The sequence below is a fragment of the Desmodus rotundus genome, chromosome 5 (genome assembly GCF_022682495.2).
Source record: "Desmodus rotundus isolate HL8 chromosome 5, HLdesRot8A.1, whole genome shotgun sequence".
NCBI classification, from domain to species: Eukaryota; Metazoa; Chordata; class Mammalia; order Chiroptera; family Phyllostomidae; genus Desmodus; species Desmodus rotundus.
Window position 1 is genome coordinate 9,205,947 of NC_071391.1, and position 20,035 is coordinate 9,225,981.

Below are 20,035 nucleotides of genomic sequence, written 5' to 3' on the forward strand. Positions count from 1 at the left end.
CCCATACCCAACTGGCCCTCAGCATATGGTTATCAGTGGCCATGTCATATGCCTACTTGTTCTTTGGCTAGTGTCCTCCAGTCCTGTGCTCCCCCCTCCCATCTGAGATCTCTCTGTTCTATGTATCCCTGCCTCTGGTCCTATTTTGTTTGTCAGTTTATTTTGTTCATTAGATTCCACATAGAAGTGAAATCATATGATATTGGTCTCTCTGACTGGCTTATTGCACTTGGCGTAATAGTCTGCAGTTCCATTCATGCTGTCACAAAGGGTAATAGTTCCTTTTTACACTTGTCTAGTATTCCACTGTGTAAATGTACCATGTCTTTTTTATCTTCTCACCTACTGACTGGCACTTGGGCTGTTTCCAGGTCTTACTGCCAGGATTATTGCAATTGCCCCGCCTGTAGTGCCATGACATGGTCCAGATAGATTGTTCATCAGCAAGACATTTATTGGACAAGTAAGTGTTCTTGGAACAGGACTGAGCCAAATGCAGAATTAAGGAGAAGGAGAGGACAGCAGCCCCTTTGGTCAGAAGTAGAAATGAAAAGACTTACCATCGATTTCCTTGAAACAGCCATTTCTCTTTATGCATTTGAAATACAGCTTGACTTGTACTGATTAGGGTTATATATGGATTGTCAGGAATACACTACATGGCTATGAAGATTACCATATTAACCAATTAATGTTAAGCAGCAAATAAAATGGAACATCTCATACACGTGTATTTTTTGATATATTTATTGATTATGCTATTACAGTTGTCCCATTTCCCCCCCTTCACTCAACTCCAACCTGCCCACCCCCTCCCTCCCACATTCCCCCCCTATAGTTCATGTCCATGGGTCATACTTATAAGTTCTTTGGCTTCTACATTTCTTACAGTATTCTTACCCTGCCCCTGTCTATTTTCCACCTATCATTTATGCTACTTATTCTCTGGACCTTTCCCCCCTCTCTCCCTGTCTCAATCCCCTATTGATAACCCTCCATGTGAGTTCCATTTCTGTGGTTCTGTTTCTGTTCTAGTTGTTTGCTTAGTTTGCTTTTGTTTTTGTTTTAGGTGTGGTTGTTAATAACTGTAAGTTTGCTGTCATTCTTACTGTTCCTATTTTTGATCTTCTTTTTCTTAGGTAACTCCCTTTAACATTTCATATAATAAGGGCTTGGTGATGATGAACTTCTTTAACTTGACCTTACCTGAGAAGCTCTTTATCTTCCCTTCCATTCTAAATGATAGCTTTGCTGGATAGAGCAATCTTGGATGTAGGTCCTTGCCTTTCATGACTTGGAATACTTCTTGCCAGCCCCTTCTTGCCTGTAAGGTCTCTTTGGAGAAATCAGCTGACAGTCTTATGGGAACTCCTTTGTAGGTAACTGTGTCCTTATCTCTTGCTGCTTCTAAGATTCTCTCCTATTTGATCTTGGTAATGTAATTATGATGTGCCTTGGTGTGTTCCTCCTTGGGTCCAGCTTCTTTGGGACTCTCTGAGCTTCCTGGACTTCCTGGAAGTCTATTTCCTTTGCCAGACTGGGGAAGTTCTCCTTCGTTATTTGTTCAAATAAGTTTTCAATTTTTTGTTCTTCCTCTTCTCCTTCTGGCACCCCTATAATTCAGAGGTTGGAACGTTTCAAGATGTCCTGGAGGTTCCTAAGCCTCTCCTCATTTTTCTGAATTCTTGTTTCTTCATTCTTTTGTGGTTGGATGTTTCTTTCTTCCTTCTGGTCCACACCTTTGATTTGAGTCCCAGTTTCCTTCGCATCACTATTGGTTCCCTATTCATTTTCCTTTGTTTCTCTTAGCATAGGCTTCATTTTTTCATCTGGTTTTCGACCAAATTCAACCAATTCTGTGAGAGTCTTAATATCCAGTGTTTTGTACTGTGCATCTGATAGGTTGGCTCTCTCGTCCTCGCTTAGTTGTATTTTTTCTGGAGCTTTGAAGTGTTCTGTCATTCGAGCCTTATTTATTTATTTATTTATTTGTCTTGGCGCATCTGTTACTTTAAGGGGCAGAGCCTTAGGTGTTCCCGGGGTGGGGCAGGGTAACGCTGATCACTGGGCTGTGACACTGTATGTCACAGGGGCTGAGAGGGAGGAATGGCGCCCATTCCACTCTCCTACCCACAATAAAATTGGGCCCATCTGGTGCTGGTTCCTGAGTGGGTGGGCTTGTGTACGATCTTGGCCCCTGTGGGTCTCTCCAACGACCTCTCCTGTGAGGCCGGGAGTCTCTCCTGCTGCCGCCCCAACCCCCAGGGGCGTTTTCAATCAGATGTTTTAGGCTTTATTTCCCCCCCCCGCCCCCCCTCCCCGTACTGGAGACCTGGGTTACGTGGTGTGCTTTGCTCCCCGCTGTTCGTCCCAGTTTATCAATGCGCGAATGTGGGGCCTCTGGGTGTCACCCGCCGCTCTGCCTGCCCCGTTCTCCGCTACTCTCAGTCTGGCCCTCTCGGTTTATCTGTGCGTGAATGTGGGGCCGCAGGGTCTGCTAGTGGTCAGACTGCCTGCCCCGTTCTTCCCACACTCCGCCAGTCTCGGTCCCGCCATGGCCATGCGAGTCTCTGCCCTGGTGCCCATCTCCGCCCCTCCTACTGGTCTGGATGGATGTTTCTTTTTTATCTACTTGGTATCGGACTTCCTTGCTATTTGATTTTCTGTCAGTTCTGGTTGTACGAGGAGGCGCAGTGTGTCTACCTATGCCGCCATCTTGGTTCTCTCGGTATTTTTTTTTATAAGACACCAAACTGGGAAATCCTGATAGTCTTTTATTAGCCAGGAGAGGGAGACCCATCGCAAGACTAGAGTCACTGAGAAATTAAAGCAGACAAGGCGAGCAGTAGGTGGATGTGGGTAGTGATGGTGATGATAAGGAATTAACATGTATAACTCTTCAGTTTATATTCACGAACATGGGTCTTCATGGCAGCTTGGCTACGAGCCCCTCAGCTTAGAGATGAGGAAACAGGGCTTCAGCTCCCACTTGCTGAGGTGACCTAGCAAACGAGCATCAGATGAGGGACAAGGCATGCAAGTGTCCCTGCATCACTCAGGGGGAGGACTGGTAATGCCTCTCCCACAGTGATCTATGCATGATACTCCTTTTCCACAACAATCGCCACTTCAGCCGGGATTATTACTTCAAATATTGTGGCATGCATATCTGAGAGAGGCTGAATGCATCCAGCTCTCCTTGGTGCCCAGGCAATAAGAATACTTTTCTTCAATACATCTCTTCATCTAGAGGGTTCACAACGTCTTTCAGTCCCTTTATCTTTTGATAAAGAATAAAAAATTGTGATTGTGAGAAAATTCCTCTTTGCAGTGAGCAACAAGTTCTTTCCAAGTAACTTCAACCTATCACTTCTCATCTACAAAAGCAACATTATAGTCCCTGCCCTCCCTACCTCATAAGTTGGAAAAAAAAGTCACATGTTGCTTGAAGAGGGAAGTGGGGATTGATGACTCCAATACCCTTCCGTACCTTGTTCAGGAGGAAACAGTAATCAGAGAGCCCAGTTACATGTGTTCAGACCTCTGACCTAGAGAACTGATGTTTGTTGTTTCACGCTGCTGTATTTAAACTGATTCATTATGCAGCAACAGGAAACTAAGATTCTCAATGCACATTTTAATTTTCTTCTCTGTAAAACTACCCACTTCTGACCTTTTGCAGTGAATATCCTGATGAAGCTATTTTTTTAAAGTTCCTTTGTAGAAGACTTGTCCTATTTGTTTCAGGATATGGTCACTGAGCATCCATTTGATGCCAAGCACTAAGACACAGAGATGGATAAGGAATGAAAACCCTAAAAGGCCTCAAAGAGAAAAAAATACAAGTAGATGAATAAGCATTATGTGAATCATATCGGGAAGCTATTGGAGTTTAGAAGAGAGAGAAGTGATAACCAGTTGAGGGTGTCAAGAAAGGTTATCTAATCAACAAACAAACAAATGAGCAAAATAAAAGCAGAGACTTGGAAATAAAGAGCAAACTGACAGTGACCAGAGGGGATGGGGATGGGGGATAGTGTGGGAAAGAAGGGGAAGGGGAAAGCAAAGGGACATGAGTAGAGGACTCATGGGCACTGACAGTGGGTGGCAGGATTGATTGACTGTGGGAGTATGTGGGATGGGGCAGGGGAGAGCAATGGGGAAAAATGAGGGACAACTGTAACTGAACTACAGTACATTTTTTAAAAACAGAAAGTTTATTTTGGGGTGGCTGTGAGGAGTAATACAGGGAGTCAACACGAAGCTCAGGAAGGACTTTATGCAGCAATACATGACTTTGTTGGACTGGAGACCACATTTAAGTAGCTGATCCCATTGGCAATCTAAGTCTGGGAATTACAATCCAGAAAAGAGGGGTGAGGGCAGGAACCACTTAGGGAAGGAGTGATGGACTTAAGAACTTGGGTGGGCCTGAGGAGCAAGAAGTTACCAAAAATAGATGTACTGAGTTGTGTAGTAGTAAAACAGGAAGTTTTGGTAAAGGTAAATTTTAGAGTTTGAGATTTTAAAATTAAGCACTTTCCCATTATGGTGAGGTCTGGGGTGGGGCTGCCAATCATGTGAGTGGGGTGGCATAGGATTTCAAGTCAGTGGAAGTATAGAGGTCAAGAGAGTGTGCAGCTAGGGAATTTGGAGGGGTATTAACTTTTACACCATCTGATTTATCTTTTTGGTTGCCCTTAAACAAACAGGGCCAAATAAATGTTGAGTTGGGAAGCATAGAGAGGAGTAACGTAATCACAGTGAGGTGAAGTCTACCCAGAATTAGTTCCTGCATTATTGAGCTTGACATCTGGTCTTGAAGCTGATTTCCCAAACCCATTGGTTATCACCTTGAGAAAATGATATCTCAAGACCTTAATCAGAGAGATCACGTGGGCATTGCACACACAGACCTGTTGGGTCCCCTGCCCCTCATCTTTCTAGCTGGCATATTTGACAGAGAGAATTTCAAGACTAATTTTAGATTTTCAAGATGAATTAATGATTCAGTAAAATAAACAGATACTTGCCAACCCTTAGCTGTCTTCTCCTTTCTTCCTCTCTTCCTTTCCTACACTATCACATCCTCATTGAATGATGTGCCCCTGTTCATCTGGCTTCCCATACACGGGGTCTTTGCCACCATCTGGCATCCAGCTGGATAGCCCTCTCCAGTGAACATTTATCAACCTAACTTCCTGCCTCCAACTACAGCTGCCTGTTTGCCTTGGGATTGAGCCCTGCTGACAATATGTTACATTTAAGATCAAGCAAGTTCAGCGTGGTTGTACATTTTGCAAGTCACATCAGCTCTGGATCATTTTCAGGTCTGTTTTAAGGGACAACTCCGTGTTGCACTGCACAGGAGTTAATTCGATACGTGATTCCCATTGGCTGCGTGCTTGTCAGTGTTCCTGGTCTCAGAAAGGCTTCTGTAGAAAAGGCTTTGAGAGGGCTCTCTTTGCAGGACAGCAGTGAGTCTTCCTGGAACAGGTTCCACTTTCCCATCACCAGAACTGGACTGAAGGACCAGAATCTCTGTAAAAAACAGACATTTTCCACTGTGTGTGGAAGGCCGCATCTGCACAACACATGTGGCTGGGCAACTATTTTCTAGGATTTTTCCATGCTGGTATATAAATCTATTCTAAGACTGAGAATAAATTTCAGAGAACACTTTCTTCATTTACACTGGATCCAGGAAAATGAACACTTGTATTTCATTTGCAATTAGCTAAAAACAACCCTGGGCAAAGACAGAGAAGACTAGCTTTAAGCAAAAGTATGAAGTCCTATAACTTTGCCCTCTGTGCCACCCTTTCCCATTTGAAGCCCCTCCTTTCCTGATTCTGGGTTCCTTGTATTTCCCATTACTGCTTGCCTCTGTGTTCTCGCACAGCCTTCCCTTGTCCCTGGAGATTAGAGGTACAGACTTGAACTCTGGTTGTGCCAATGACTGGTTGCACTCTGGTGGGCAGCCTTGGCTGAGAACCTCTGCTTCAGAGCATCTCTGTGTGGCCTTTCCTTCAGCCTGCACACCTGTTCCAGCTTCCCAAGTCTTGAGAATTCTTTCACCTGACATCTCGAGATGCTGTACCTATTTTTCCATTTCCTTCTTTTCTTTCAGTGCTAAAATGGCATCTCACTTTCTCCCGTCTCCCCATGAACACCACTGCAGATACCCCATCTGGGATGAACTATTGAAACTTTGCTGGGAAGATTTCACTTTCCTTCCTTCTTGCCACATCCAATGTCCTTTTGTTCTTTTTTTTTCTTTTTGTCCTTTTTGAGTTCCATGCCATGTTTACAAGCAGCACTGGGTGCTGCTTTGACGATCAGGATAAGGAATTTGGAAGCCATCAGGCTATTAGTGAACCATGACAAACTGATGACTATTCTCAAGACGGCAACCACATGACTGGATCTGTGCTTTAGGGAGCTCCATCTGCATGTAAAGGAGGGGGAGTTGTACTGAAGAGAGTCTGAAGGCAAAAAGACCTGTTAGAAGATTTTGGAAGATCATGAACAATTATGTTAAAACTGCGTGACAAAAAGGTGTTGGGGTGGAGATGTCACGCGGCTTCATTGGTTCTCCTGATGATGTTTATATTCTGCAAATGTGAAAGGAAAAGAGTGTTTTCTGAAATTTTGCTTTGGGGAGAAGGAAGGAATGGAGTGAGGGAAGGAGAGGGGTAGGAATTTAAAAAAAACACCACAATCTCGTAGCATTCTGTCCTTACATTCTTCATCCTGCAATAAGGAGTAAGAAAGAAGAGGTTTGTTTTGTTTTTGTTATTATTATTTTTAATCTAGCAGAGGTTAATCACATACAAACCACCTCACTGGCTATAGTGATCCTTTCTTGTATATCAAACCTTGGAGAGACCCAACATGTAGGCATAAGGCCAAGATCTGGGAACCCGGAGGAAGAGGCTATGGCCCTGGTAGGAGGGGTTTGGGAGCCGAGAAGGGAAAATACAGATATTTCCCATTTGGAGGCAAGTTGAAGGGCTGCCAACATCAACAGGGTGTGGCTGCCATCTTTCTCAAACCCTTGAAAGAAGCCACAGTGTCCTGTGGGTTTGCACAATGCCCACTTCCCTCTATTCCTTGTGTGTCTCCCTAAGACACACAAATAGAGCTCAAGTCTTTTCAAGTTAGATATTTGATAAATCATAAACAAACATGTACATGAGGGACATCTGGCCCTCGTCGAACAGCAAAGGGGTATTTTTTTTAACTCCCTGCACATTGATCTTTGGAAAAGTGAGGTCTATCAAGTGATTTTCCTCCTTCCCCCATTGACACCCATTTGTTATGTCCTTGTGGGTGGCAGTGGGGTGTAGAGGGCTGAGCATGGACTTTGGATTCTGGAAGGCCTGAAGACGAACTCTGTTCTTGTCGTGATCTTTCTGACAGACACCTACAGAAATTCCATTTTCGCATCTGAAAGTGTGTTTAAGAATACTTTCTTTTGGGAACTTCTCTGAGGAATATTATGAGATCAGGTGTATGAAGGCCCCATCCACACTACCAAAAATGTAGTGCTCACCTGTCTCTTCTCTTTGTCTTTATTTCACAGAATCATAGAATCTGAGAATTTTAAGGAACCGATAAGGTCCACTAGTTCACACTCTCTTTTTGGTAGTCTATTTCTTCCTTTGTAAAGCATCTGTTTTCATCTTTTATTTCTATTGAGCACACTATCTGTGTTTTTTTAATTGTTGTTCAATTACAGTTGTCCCCATTTGCCCCTCCCATTATTCTCCCCTACCCTACTCTATTTCTTTTATTTGTCCAGTTTTCTTGAGCTATAGATGACATATAACATTGTATTAGTTTAAGGTACACAACATAACGATCTGATATATGTATGTATTGTGAAATGAACCCCACAGTAGGTTTAGTTAACATCCATCATCTCACACAGTTTCAATTTTTTCCTGTGTGGAACATTTTTAAGATGTGTTTGCTTTGCCACTTACAAATAACGATACATTATCATTAACTATGGTCACCATGCTGTACATTATATCCCGGGACTTACTTTCCTTATAACTGCAAGTTTGTACCTAATGACCCACTTCATCCATTTCCCCCACCCTCCACCCTCCTTCCTACCTCTGGCAACCACCAATCTGTTCTCTGTTTCTATGAGTTTGAGGTTTTTTGTTCTGTTTTTTTTGTTGTTTGTTTTATAGGTTCCACATGTAAGCCAGATCATCACTGTCAAGTGTACTGCTTTCTACTTACTTAGTCCAGTGATGGAGAACTTATTCTTTTCCAGAATATTTTTTCTACTTTTAGACTGTTCTATTGTTTTCCTACAGTTGCTTCCTCACTCCCCCTCCTACCTTCCTCCTTTCTCCTTCCTTCTTTCACCCATTTAGTCATAGTTCCAAGTCTTGAAGTCATGCAAAAGATATTTCTACAGTGAAGAGATTCTGTAAAATATCCAGTGCTTTACAAAGGTAATTGCTGTTGATGAAATGATTATATACTTTGAGGCCAAAAGCCACTCTTGGCTTTCACTGTCTCTGGGGATATCTTATTGGAACCAGATCAAGGACTAAGAATATAGTGGAAGCAGGGCCAGTGGAACTCAATTGCACCCAACCAAAGTTGGCATCCTCTTTACCAACCACCCAGGCATCAAGCCAACCTGCCTGTCCGTGCTCCCTGGGACATGTCATAGCCCCAAACCTAGAGAGACCAAAGGTACCTAGGAGAGAGGTGGCCTTCCTTTAAAGGCCCATCAAGCCCTTCCCTTGGTGGCCAATTTAAAGTCACAACATCTAAATTTTATGTATCTCTTTGGCAAAGACCAGGGCTCCAGGTGCCAGAAGAGGAGGATTTTGCTCCAAGCTTCCAGTATTACTCATGTGACTGAAACCCAGAGTTTAAGGAGTTGTAGGTGAGTGTGCCCTTTGCCCTTCCTCAGGAGTGGTTGCTGGTGAATTCTAGAGTCACAGAATGGGTGACTTAGAAAAATTTTCCAAGGAGGGGAAGGTGGAGTAGGCCTGGTGCCGATTTCCTGTCTTCTGACTGCTTGATTTTAACCAGAGGAGCTGGACTTCAGCTGATAATTCGGAATTCTGCAAGAGATTTTGTTTTTAAAAATGTTCTGCTATTTAAAAATGGAAATAAAAAATGAAGGATGTGTACTTAAAAGTAGTTACCTAAGCTAAGGTTTTGTATAGACAGGAGATTTGAAGATTAAAGTTCAGAAGTGCAAAGAATTTTACCCAAGGTCATATAGCAAAAAACGGGAAACAAGAATTAAATCAGCATTTTCTTTTTTAGCTTTCAGGCTTTTGCTTTTTATGCTATTCTAGACTCATAAATGTGTGCATGTGTGAGTTTGTCTTTAGTATTTTTAAAAAGTAATCTAGTTTCCTTAGATCCTATCTAGTTACCACTGAGACCCAAAGTTTAGAATAGGGTAAAGCAGAAGAGTTCCTTCTGGAGAATGAGTTGCAGGTCCTGGTTTCACCTCTTGTCCAACCAAGTCTTCGGACATCCACTCTCTCTCTCTTTTGGCTTTAGTTTTATTGTCAATAGAGGAGAAAGTCTATGTTAACTGGCTTTTACCTCTGGTATCCTATTATTTTATGTATATTCCCAGAATTTTCTGGACATCCATGCAGTATTTAAAATAGGACCAGTTCAGTAGTGTTGGGGTTAGGGCAAACCTACAGTGTCTATATAGTAAATATTTTATAACCCTATACTTAACCAGTCAACAAATAGTCACTGGGCACCTATGATATGGGTAGCACTGTAACAGGTAAGAAGGAATGGATGCAAGCAGAAAACACATCTTTTTCCTACAGACTAGTCTTTCTAGATTTTTTTTCATTACCCCTGCACTGCAATTATCCCCTGTACTTCAAATATGCCATTCATTTGAGAGTTAGCACATTAGAACCTCATTCTTTTTATCTTGATCTATAGCTTTGTTAAAAAGAAAATGAACCTGACCAGGTTAAGGAGAAGGAGACTCTTTACAATGTTTTTATTTTCATTTATTTTATTGTTTGAACAATGATTTCAATCATTCAGCTTCCAATCTTGTTCAGTCCATTGGAATGGGGAAAAGGTCATACCTGCAGTCACACCTATAACATGGTCTTCTGGACTTCCCAGCCCCGTGGCCACACTCTTTTAAAGCATTCAAGAAAGAGAACGGGCTCTGGAATCAAAGAGTTGAGGCTTAGGTAAATTTTGGCTCTGTCACAAAGTAACTCGTTTGGTTGTCATAACCTCAGTGAGCTTCTGGTCTGAAGTGCGTATCTTTTGGAATTGTTGTAAACTGAACTTATTCAGAAAATATCATGTAATGTTTACCATGTACCAGACCCTGTGCAAGGCACTGAGGTTATAATGCTTTCCCAGACTCTACAGTTGAGAATACAGACAAAACAAGTTTGCAGGCAAAGGTAAATACAAAGTGATAAATGTTATGCAATAAGCCAACATGTTTTATACATATTGGGAATAGCATAAGTAAGGGACATTTCGTCACTGCAGCCATTATTATGACATACAAGTACAGGCACCTGGGTTTAGGCAGCCGGTGCAGTGGAGAGCAGACCTTGGACTGGGGATGAAGAAACCTGGGGTCAAGTCTTAGCAGTGCTGATTACCGTTTAATAATAAAAGTTATGTTTTTTCTCTGCAAAACGTCATGTGAGTTATTTAATTCCCACCGTCTATGAGATAGTCCTGGTATTGCCTCTAGTTTTGCAGTGGAGGTGGATTTAAGAGTGATGTGGCGGCTTGACCCAGGCCCCACAGCTAGTGAGTGCTGGTGTACAGATGAGAGACTAGCTCTGTCCGACATCAAAGCCCTGCGCTGGGTGACCCCAGATGGGAAAAGGATGTGAAAATGCTGCCAACCCCAAAACGCTGTAAAAGCACCTGGTGGTGCTTCTCAGAACATGCAAACTAACACACACCTATATCATACTCATATACTCTATGTCCATTTACATAACTTCTATATCTTCTACTTCTATATACATAGAAAAACAGAGTATATGACATACTTTATATTTATCTCCAGATAATTTAGGTCAAAATAACCTGCATTATCTCTCCCTAAGGCTTGGTTTTAGCCAGAGGGGAGTGAACTTGATGTGATATCCTGGAATTTTACAAAAAAATTTATTTTTAAAAATTTTGTGCTATTAACAAATGGAAAAATCACATAAATAATCATATAAAATAAATGGTTTTCAGCTTTTATCACATTCTTAAAATGTAGTAGAGTAGATATGATAGATTATTGGGGTTGAAAGAGAAAAGAATTATGATAAGTCTTCCTAAAATACACATCCGATGGTAACTGTAAATATGAAAAACAAAGGTGTGGGGCCTGGGGTAACTGTCTGGCCGTGTACAGTTTCTCATCAGAATGACTGGTGCTGTCACATCTCAAGAGAGCACTTTTGTAAAATCGACCTGTCTCACTGCAAATCATCACAGGCTTTCTTCCTGGCTTTGGAAGCAACTTTCTGAGCTTCCTAGTCCATCTCTTGCACTCCCATCGATCTTTCACACAGCTTTACACCTCTACTTTGCTCTCTGTTATATAGTTAAAACCATCTTCAACACCTAGTTCCCTGTTTACAAAGATGCAAGTAAAATGTGAAAAGCAAACAAAAACAAAAGTTTTCTTGTCCATAGAAGAAGGGTCGAACGCTTTAACATAATAATATTCATTCAAGAAATATTTATTGAGCACCTAGTATGTGGCAGACACTGGTTGAGATGCTTGGGATACTTTAATAAGCAAAGGAGACAAAAATTCCTATAAATCCTGGTCTTCACTAAACTTACTTATACTCTAGTGGAGGGAGACAGACAATCGATAATCAACAAACTGATTAATTATGTGCACTGGTAGAAGGTGGTATTATCAAAAGGATAGGGTAGTGTAAAGGGGAACTAAGGTCTAAAAGTGGAGAGAAGATTGACATTAAATATAATGTGCACACAGATATATGCAATTATATATGCAGCATGTGCAATTATCCACAGAGTATACACAATTGCATACACAGTATATGTGATTGTATACATGTGAAACAGGTAAACAGACATCCTTGCCATCTTGCTTTTGGAGCTCTTCCACAACCTGTCCACCTCCCACTGTCTCTCAAAACCAGACTTCTGTTATCTTCTCTTAACACTCCTGTGCTCCCACCTCCCTGACGTGTCTAAGGTTCCTCAAACCCTATGCTCTCTCGAGACTTTTACATCTTTAATGTGAAGCTCTCTGAACCAACCACCTCCCAACTTCCTCACATGTCAAATTTTCATTCTGGTTACCCCTTACTCATTGTTGGACCCCTCCTCCTCTCGGGAGCCTCCACCTGCTACATCCCAGACCCACGGAGCCTCATCCCACTGTTCTGTGATTTATCTGTTTGCTGTCTGCCCGATGCAGTAGGAGGGATATATTGAACTAAATAGTAACGTTATATTACTTTCTACACCATCTGCATTTAGCTCCAAAAGCACATGGTGCCATGTGTTTCATAAGTTGATCGTATTTGTGCAAAATGAACATTAGAATTTCACAGTCTTGAAAGTTTTTTTACTCCTTTCTGTAATATTTAAAGGGAGTTTTAGTTAGTTTTACACACCATAAGTGTTTCACTCTACTGCTGTAAAAAGAAAGAACACCTTGATTCCATGCAGAACAAACTATGATGATAAGAAAAACAAAATTGCCTCCCTGGGCTTTTAAATTCTTGACATATTTATTTTCCTTTAAAGACAAGCACAGAGTATCTAGGATAAATCCAAGTAGCTCAGTAAGTCTACTGCCACACTTGGAGCAACTGAAAAAAAGGGGTATGTAGTCCAGGTTCTATTAATAGCTTCCTTTGGTAAAGTGGTGACATTGACAGTGACGGGGATGACCCAGATAATGCAAAAATGTCAGACTATTCTGGGGAATGTCACTTTTGCATAAAAAAATGCATCAAGGAAAGGGTGATTATGACCCCCGTGAAAGACCCAATGAACGTGGTAGAGGGGAATTCTGCATCAGATACAGGTAGGATGTTTGCCTCCCAGTCTCTTCTGACTCGGGGAGTTTGTGATTCCTTTAAACAATGAAATGGTTTCCTCACCTGGATCTCGCTGGCCACAGGAATCCCTCTTTGGGACTTTGAAGGCAGCAGAAAGAGGACACAAGGCCATGGGAAGGAATATCAGCATGATGACCAATTTCATCCTCTTGGGATTTTCAGAACGTCCAGAGCTGCAGATTTTCCTCTTTGTGCTGTGCCTGGGGACCTATTTCATGACACTGGCTTGGAACCTGGGTCTTATTGTCCTGATCAGGATGGAGCCGCAACTCCACTCCCCTATGTATTTCTTCGTTGGTAACTTGTCCTTTGTCGATATCTCATACACCTCCTCTGTGGCTCCTAAGATGCTCTGTGACTTTTTCAAAGACAAAGACCAGAAGACCATCTCCTTTGTGAGTTGTGCTGCTCAGTTTTTCTTCTTCATTGGGATGGGAGGCACTGAGTGCTGTCTCCTGGCAGCCATGGCATACGACCGGTATGCTGCCATCTCCGACCCTCTGCTCTACACAAGCATCATGTCCCCCACCCTCTGTGTGGTGATGGCCATTACAGCGTATGCTGGTGGATGTCTCACAGGAGTGGTCCAAACCACTTCCATATTCCAGCTCTATTTCTGTGGGCCACGAGTCATTAACCACTTTTTCTGCGATCTGCCAGCCCTGCTGGTCTTGTCTTGTTCTAGTACCTTCCTCAGCCAGGTAGTAAACTTTCTTGTTGTGTGTGCAGTTGGCGGGACATCAGCTCTTGCTGTTCTGGTTTCTTATGGCTACATCATTACTGCTATTATGAAGATCCGTTCAACCCAAGGGCGGATGAAGGCTTTCAACACCTGTGTCTCTCATCTGACCACAGTTATTCTCTTTTATGGCTCTGGTCTCTTCTCATACCTTCATTCTAGTGCTGGATATGCACGGGACCAAGATAAGGTGGTATCCATGCTCTATGGAGCCGTGATTCCCATGCTGAACCCTATCATATATAGTTTGCGAAACAAGGAGATCAAAGATGCAGTGAAGAAACTCAAGGAGAGGAAGAAGCAGATGTCTTTTATGTGTGTTTTAGTTCCTTGAGTTAAAAAGTCTTAAGTTTTGCTATATGTAAATAGGCATAATACAATAATAAGTGATTCACAGACTCTGAATAATAAATTAAAGGAGCTATTTCAAATAAGACCCCCAATGTACATGTCTCCTGTACAATTAGGTTCAACAGTAGTTTGTTGTCTTCCTTTTACTTGTCATGGATCAACAGGGTTTTAATTTGGGTCATCTGCAACAGAAAATAGATGTGCTTTTTCATAACGTTCCTTAGCTTTATGGCACCAGATGGTGGGTTCAGGAGACCGTGCCTTAGAAAAAACTGGGGCGTGGCCCCTGGACCACAAGCATTCGATTGAGAAATTTTTACAATATTACACAGTTCATGTCAATCCATTCACCATTCGGGACAATAGTTATGTTTTTCTTGCCATGGATTCATCCTTATTCAGGGTTGATACTGACCAGGAAGTCTGACTCTGGATTAAAACTTTGGAAGTTTAAGTTAGCTGGGTTCAGTGATGATTACTCAGAGGCAGGAGAGCCACAGGGCACCTGGAAGCCATGTGTGAGAAGAGCCAAGGATCCCACATCTGGAATCATAATGTCCCCTGGGGCCAGAAATAGGAGGCAAACCCAGCTGATAACAATGCTGCAGAGTCCCAGTGAGAAGACCTAGGGAATGGAGTGTTATCAGGTTAATTTTCATGCCTGAACCTCCTAGTGTCTGGGTGGGACCACCTGGTTTAAGGAACATCCAAGAAAGAGATGCTTGCCCTAGAAACGTTGATGGCATATCTGCTTTCTAGGTCAGTCTCGCTCTTGGCCTTATGTGGATATTTGAGTCACTTATTGTCCTGACCCCATCCCCAGTTCTTTCCTACTTCACATGCTAGAGTTGGATTCTGTGTCCTGTATCCCTGGAATCTGAGCTCAGCTTGCCTCATGGTTCTGACCTCCTTGCTTTCATCTCCACGAATTATTTCAGAAGGGCCCATGGTCTGAGAAAAGGCATGACCTGAGATTGGTTGACCAAGTCATGAACTGAGAGAGATCAACCAAGTTGCAAGAGTTTTTAGCAGAATTGAATGTGACTTTTCAATGGTCTGATTCTATTTTACAAGATGGTTCTTGAGTAAAGGACAAACATTTTTGAAGTTCTGCTTCTTGTGTCCTTTATAGTAGCTCCTATAGACCTCTCTCCCCTCTATCCCCTCCCCACTCCCCTGTGGCTATTGTTACAATGTTCTTAATTTCAATGTCTCTGGTTATATTTGGTTTGCTTTTTTTGTTGTTGATTATGTTCCAGTTAAAGGTGAGGTCATATGGTATTTGTCCCGAGGGAAGGGGAGAAAATGCAGACAATTGTAACTGAATAAAAATAAATTAATTAATTTTCAAAAATGAAGTTCTGCTTCTTTAGTGCACATACGAATCCTGGTGAGTCATGATAGCCATCCCGAGGTCGCATCTACTTTGGCTGTAACCATTCTGCCTCAGGCCTGTTTTCAGTTCGTGCTGTTATTTGATTTGTGCTCTGACCACTTGGGTAAGAGTTGCTGCACTGTGTCCCCACGGCGTAGTTATCTGTCTTCTTCCTAAGTTGTTTACATCCTTGTCTAAACTGTCCTCTATTGTTTTCCCAAAACATAGGACGTGACTGGGACAAATTATGTGCTTAATAAGTAGTTGTTTAATCAATGAATAAAAACAAATCCAAATTCACTTGACAGATAATTTAGAGATTTTGTGCCAAGGAAGGGAATAAACACTGAGTGCTTTTTATATGCCAGGCACTGTGCCCAGTGATTTAAAAAATGTATTTTAATTCTTTAACATAAACACAGATTCCTTGATAAATTAAAAAATTATACATAAGAAAATTTCTCTTTTGACCATAACCCTCAACTTCAATTTCATCCTGGACTCCCTGAGGGGTAACAACTATTTATGTTGGTATATAAATTGACATATTTTTGCATATAAATATTCACATATGTAACAATCAAAAATATTGCTTTATGTGTCTCTATGTGTATTTACATAAATGGTATTGTATTAAATGTTCATTTCATACGTTGCTTTTTTTAAAGTTAACATTATTTCTTGGAGCTGTTTCCATGCTATACGTATAAACCTATCTCAGTCTTTTTAACTGCCTCATAGAACAGATACACCAGAATTTGCATACTTCTTCCTCCGTTGTCAGACGTTGATGGAAACTACTTAGTTTCAAGTTTTGCTGGTTAATTACAAACAGTGTTGAAATATGCATGTCTGTACATCCCTCTTCATGCTAATATGCAATGTTTATGGTAGAAACTGAGAAGTTGAATTGCTGCTTATAGCATATGGGTATTCTACAATTTTAATAGACATTGCCAATTTCTCTAGTGTGCCTATCAGTGGATGCTCCTGACAGCAGTGTGCTAGGGCACCTATCTCCGCACACCCTTGATGAAGGATAATATCATTCAAACTTACTTTTTAACCTATCTAATGGGCTCTTTGCACAGGGTGAGGTAAAAGTAAGTTTAGCATTGTGAGAATGCAGAACACAGAGTTAACTCTTGTATTGTTCATCAGTTATTGTATTGTTTTCCATATGAACAACTATAAACTTACTTTTGCCCCACTCTGTATATATTCTTTTAATCCTTGAAATTACCCTGCTGGATAGGGTTGTTTATCGTTCTTATTTACATGCAGTGTCCTATGTAAAGACTCCTTACAAACACGTTTTTTCTTTCAGTTCTCACAACCGCACTATGAGATAGGGGTTTTAACCATTTTTACCCAAGAGGTGGATTGTATGAAGCTCAGGAAGGAGGTTAAGGAACATACAAAAGGCACACACTCAGGGAGATCCTGAGTGCATAACTGCCTGACACCGAGACCACTAACTGCAAGTACATACTCTTACACACAAATGCTTGCCATCATCCAGAGACAAAGAAAAATATATTAAAACTATGTACTGTGCCAAGGGGGTACTCGAAATATCAGGAGGACCACTTTGTAATGTGTACAATGGTCTAACCACTATGCTACATACATTAGTACACCTGAAACTAATACGAAATAATGGTGAATGTCGACTGTAAGTGAAAAATGAAATTAAAAAAATGTATACTAAAGCAAAGTCTGTCAAAACTACTATGTCGAGTCAAGCATGATTTAAGTGTATTAAGAGAAAGGAGAACAGACATCTCTTAAACAGGGTTAGTTTCAGTAAGATCATCACTTAAGTTACATAGCAGCAGAAGGTGCTGTGAACCCTGAGGACAAAAAGAGACACCTACTAAGGAGGTTCCTGATGGCTAACTGGGCTCAAATTTTTTTAAGAAAGGAGTCTAGCAGCCATTTCTACACAGGGACCTCTCAGCTAACTGCACTTCATGGAGAAGCTGCCATGGAACTGTCTGTCCACTCTGTGTTCCTGCCATCTGAGCCAGCCCTTAAAAATATTTCCTGGAATCCTGTTTCAAGCGATAAGTTTGAGGCTTCTCATCCAATCAGAGCTGTGCAGCTCTGGCCAATCAAAGTGGCTCTATTCTGATCAATCAGTATAGTGTCTTTGGACCAATCAAACTGTGAGGATTTGGAGTCCTCATTTGCATGAGGATGGACCAATCAGGGACCAGGGGCAGGGACTTCTGCCCATATAAGCCAGTTCCCCTCTGGCTTGAGGAGCACACTTTCCAATGAAGCCTTAAGACTGCGTTTTCCTGGCTAGAGTTGAAAGAGGCTTGCTAGAGCATAGCACGTCTCCAGGGAGCAGAGTGAAGTGGAGCAGGGTTGTCTAGCCTGAGAGGGGCTGGCCCCAGGACTGCCTGGCCCAATGTTGTATCACTGTTGAGCTGTTTGCACCAAATAAAGTTTTATTCTTCCCCACACCTGAAAATAGGGATTCCTGTTGGTGCTGAATTGGCACAAATGACCATCAGTTGACAGAGCTTTATTTAAAGTGGCATTACCCAAAAATTCTCCTGTATTTGTTCCATGGACCCTGTTGAAATGTATCACCAAACATGGAAACATGAAGTCTTTCTACATTGGGTGCTGAGAATTTTTGAGTAAAATTTGTGCCCCAACTGTAGCAAGAATTTAGGTCACTCCAGCATATGCTTTTATTCTCATTCCTGGCTCTAGTCTGCACCCCTACTTTTTTCTCTTCCCTGTTCTTTGTTATCTTGTATTTTTATGTATCTTTGCATGCTGCTTGCTTCAACATTTTGGAGCAAAGTAGAATATACAAATGACCAAGAGTTTATTTTACCCACCAGGTTGGTGCATTAGAAAGGGAATTTGTCATATTTTAAAGTCACGAATTTCTTTAACTTCTGCGCAGACCCATCTCCCTAATGTGGAGTCATCCTAGACCTCTTCCCCATTGTGTTCCCAATTCCCTCTCAACATCTCTCTCTTCCTCCCTCTTTCTCTCAAAGAACCACCCTCCCTGACCCCTGGTCCTTTCCTCTGTTTGTCTCAGCACCCTGTACTTCTCTTTCCATGCAACGCATCACCTTCTTCAAGGTCGTCTTCCCAGTAGACTAGGATGTCCCCGACAAACCAAGTGGTGCCTGACACATAGTATTTGCACAGCAAATTTATGTGAGAACAGTAACCATTTGACTATACCTCAGAAAGCTTTTAGAGGTACCAGTGACCTCCTAATGATTAGTCTATCCCACTCTCCTCTTTTCACAAGGAATAGAAGCTGAGTGGTGAAATAATTTGCTAATGACTCACAGCTGGTTAATGAAGTCACTCCATTCCAACCCAGCAATCTTTCCATTTATTGTATAACAGCTGGCCATTGCCTGTCAACAAATTACCCAAAAGGAGGTGAAAGGCTCCATAAGGCTGAATGCCACATGGTCTGAAAACCCTTGCTTCACAGTTTGGCGACTCTGACTTCCTGTTTTCAGGGAAATCCTGCTGCTTAAGCTGTCTCATGAATTTTATGGCTAGGGAAAGTTTTCTCCTCAACTGGAAGGAATTGTAGAAAACATATGTGGATTGGCGGAAATCCGATCTGTGTTCTAGGGGACCCAGGGATCTGCGCAGACCTCCTCCAAGAGGTGAACCAAGGCAGCTCCGTAGTTATGTGTTCTATATCTTAGCTTCCAAAGCAAATTTGCATCTGAAAATAGAGGCTCCTGTTTAAGTGCCCATAAGTAGGTGAGTGGGTAAAAAAAAAAAAGCTGTGGTACCTTTACACAGTGGACTACTATGCAGCTGTAAAAAAAGAAGGAACTTTTATCTTTTGGGACAGCATGGATGGACCTGGAGACTGTTATGCTAAGTGAAATAAGCCAATCAGTGAAAGACAAATACCACATGATCTCACTTATATGTGGAATCTAATGAACAAAATAAATAATGAACAAAATAGAAACAGAGGCATAGATACATGGAACAGACTGACAACTGGAAGAGGGGTGGGGGGTGGCTGGATGAAAGAATTAGCCGAGGAACATATATGCATGACTCAAGGATGTGGACAATGGTGTGGGGGATTGCCTGAGGCAGGGGGGTAGCTGGATGGAGGTGGGCAAAGGGGGAAAATGTGGGGATAACTGTAATAGCATAAACATAAAATATAATTTAAAAAATAAAGGTTCCATTGCTAAAATTAGTTTTATAATCTGCAAATTTAATAAAATCCTCTAATTTTGTGAATAAGGAAATGAAAGTCCAGAGTAAAACAATTTGCAAGAAAGGGACGAGGCCAGGAGTCAAACCCAGGCCTCCTGACGTCTCATGCCTTCACTCTGCACTCTTCTCCACACACACTCACACTCACTCATACATACACACACAAACACACGCTGATGCACATGCAAACACATACACCCAGAGAAGCACATTCACACACACATTCACACA

General features: G+C 41.8%; 1 protein-coding gene across 1 annotated transcript; it reads left to right on the top strand.

The window, feature by feature from the left end:
• Nucleotides 1–8,784: 8,784 nt before the first annotated feature.
• On the top strand, nt 8,785–15,587 carry LOC112303557 (olfactory receptor 5A1-like). Its single transcript, XM_024559122.3, has 2 exons — nt 8,785–8,917; nt 13,166–15,587. Exon 2 carries the CDS (start codon nt 13,214–13,216, stop codon nt 14,174–14,176), a length of 963 nt encoding a protein of 320 aa, XP_024414890.2. The 5' UTR covers nt 8,785–8,917; nt 13,166–13,213; the 3' UTR covers nt 14,177–15,587.
• Nucleotides 15,588–20,035: the final 4,448 nt, after the last annotated feature.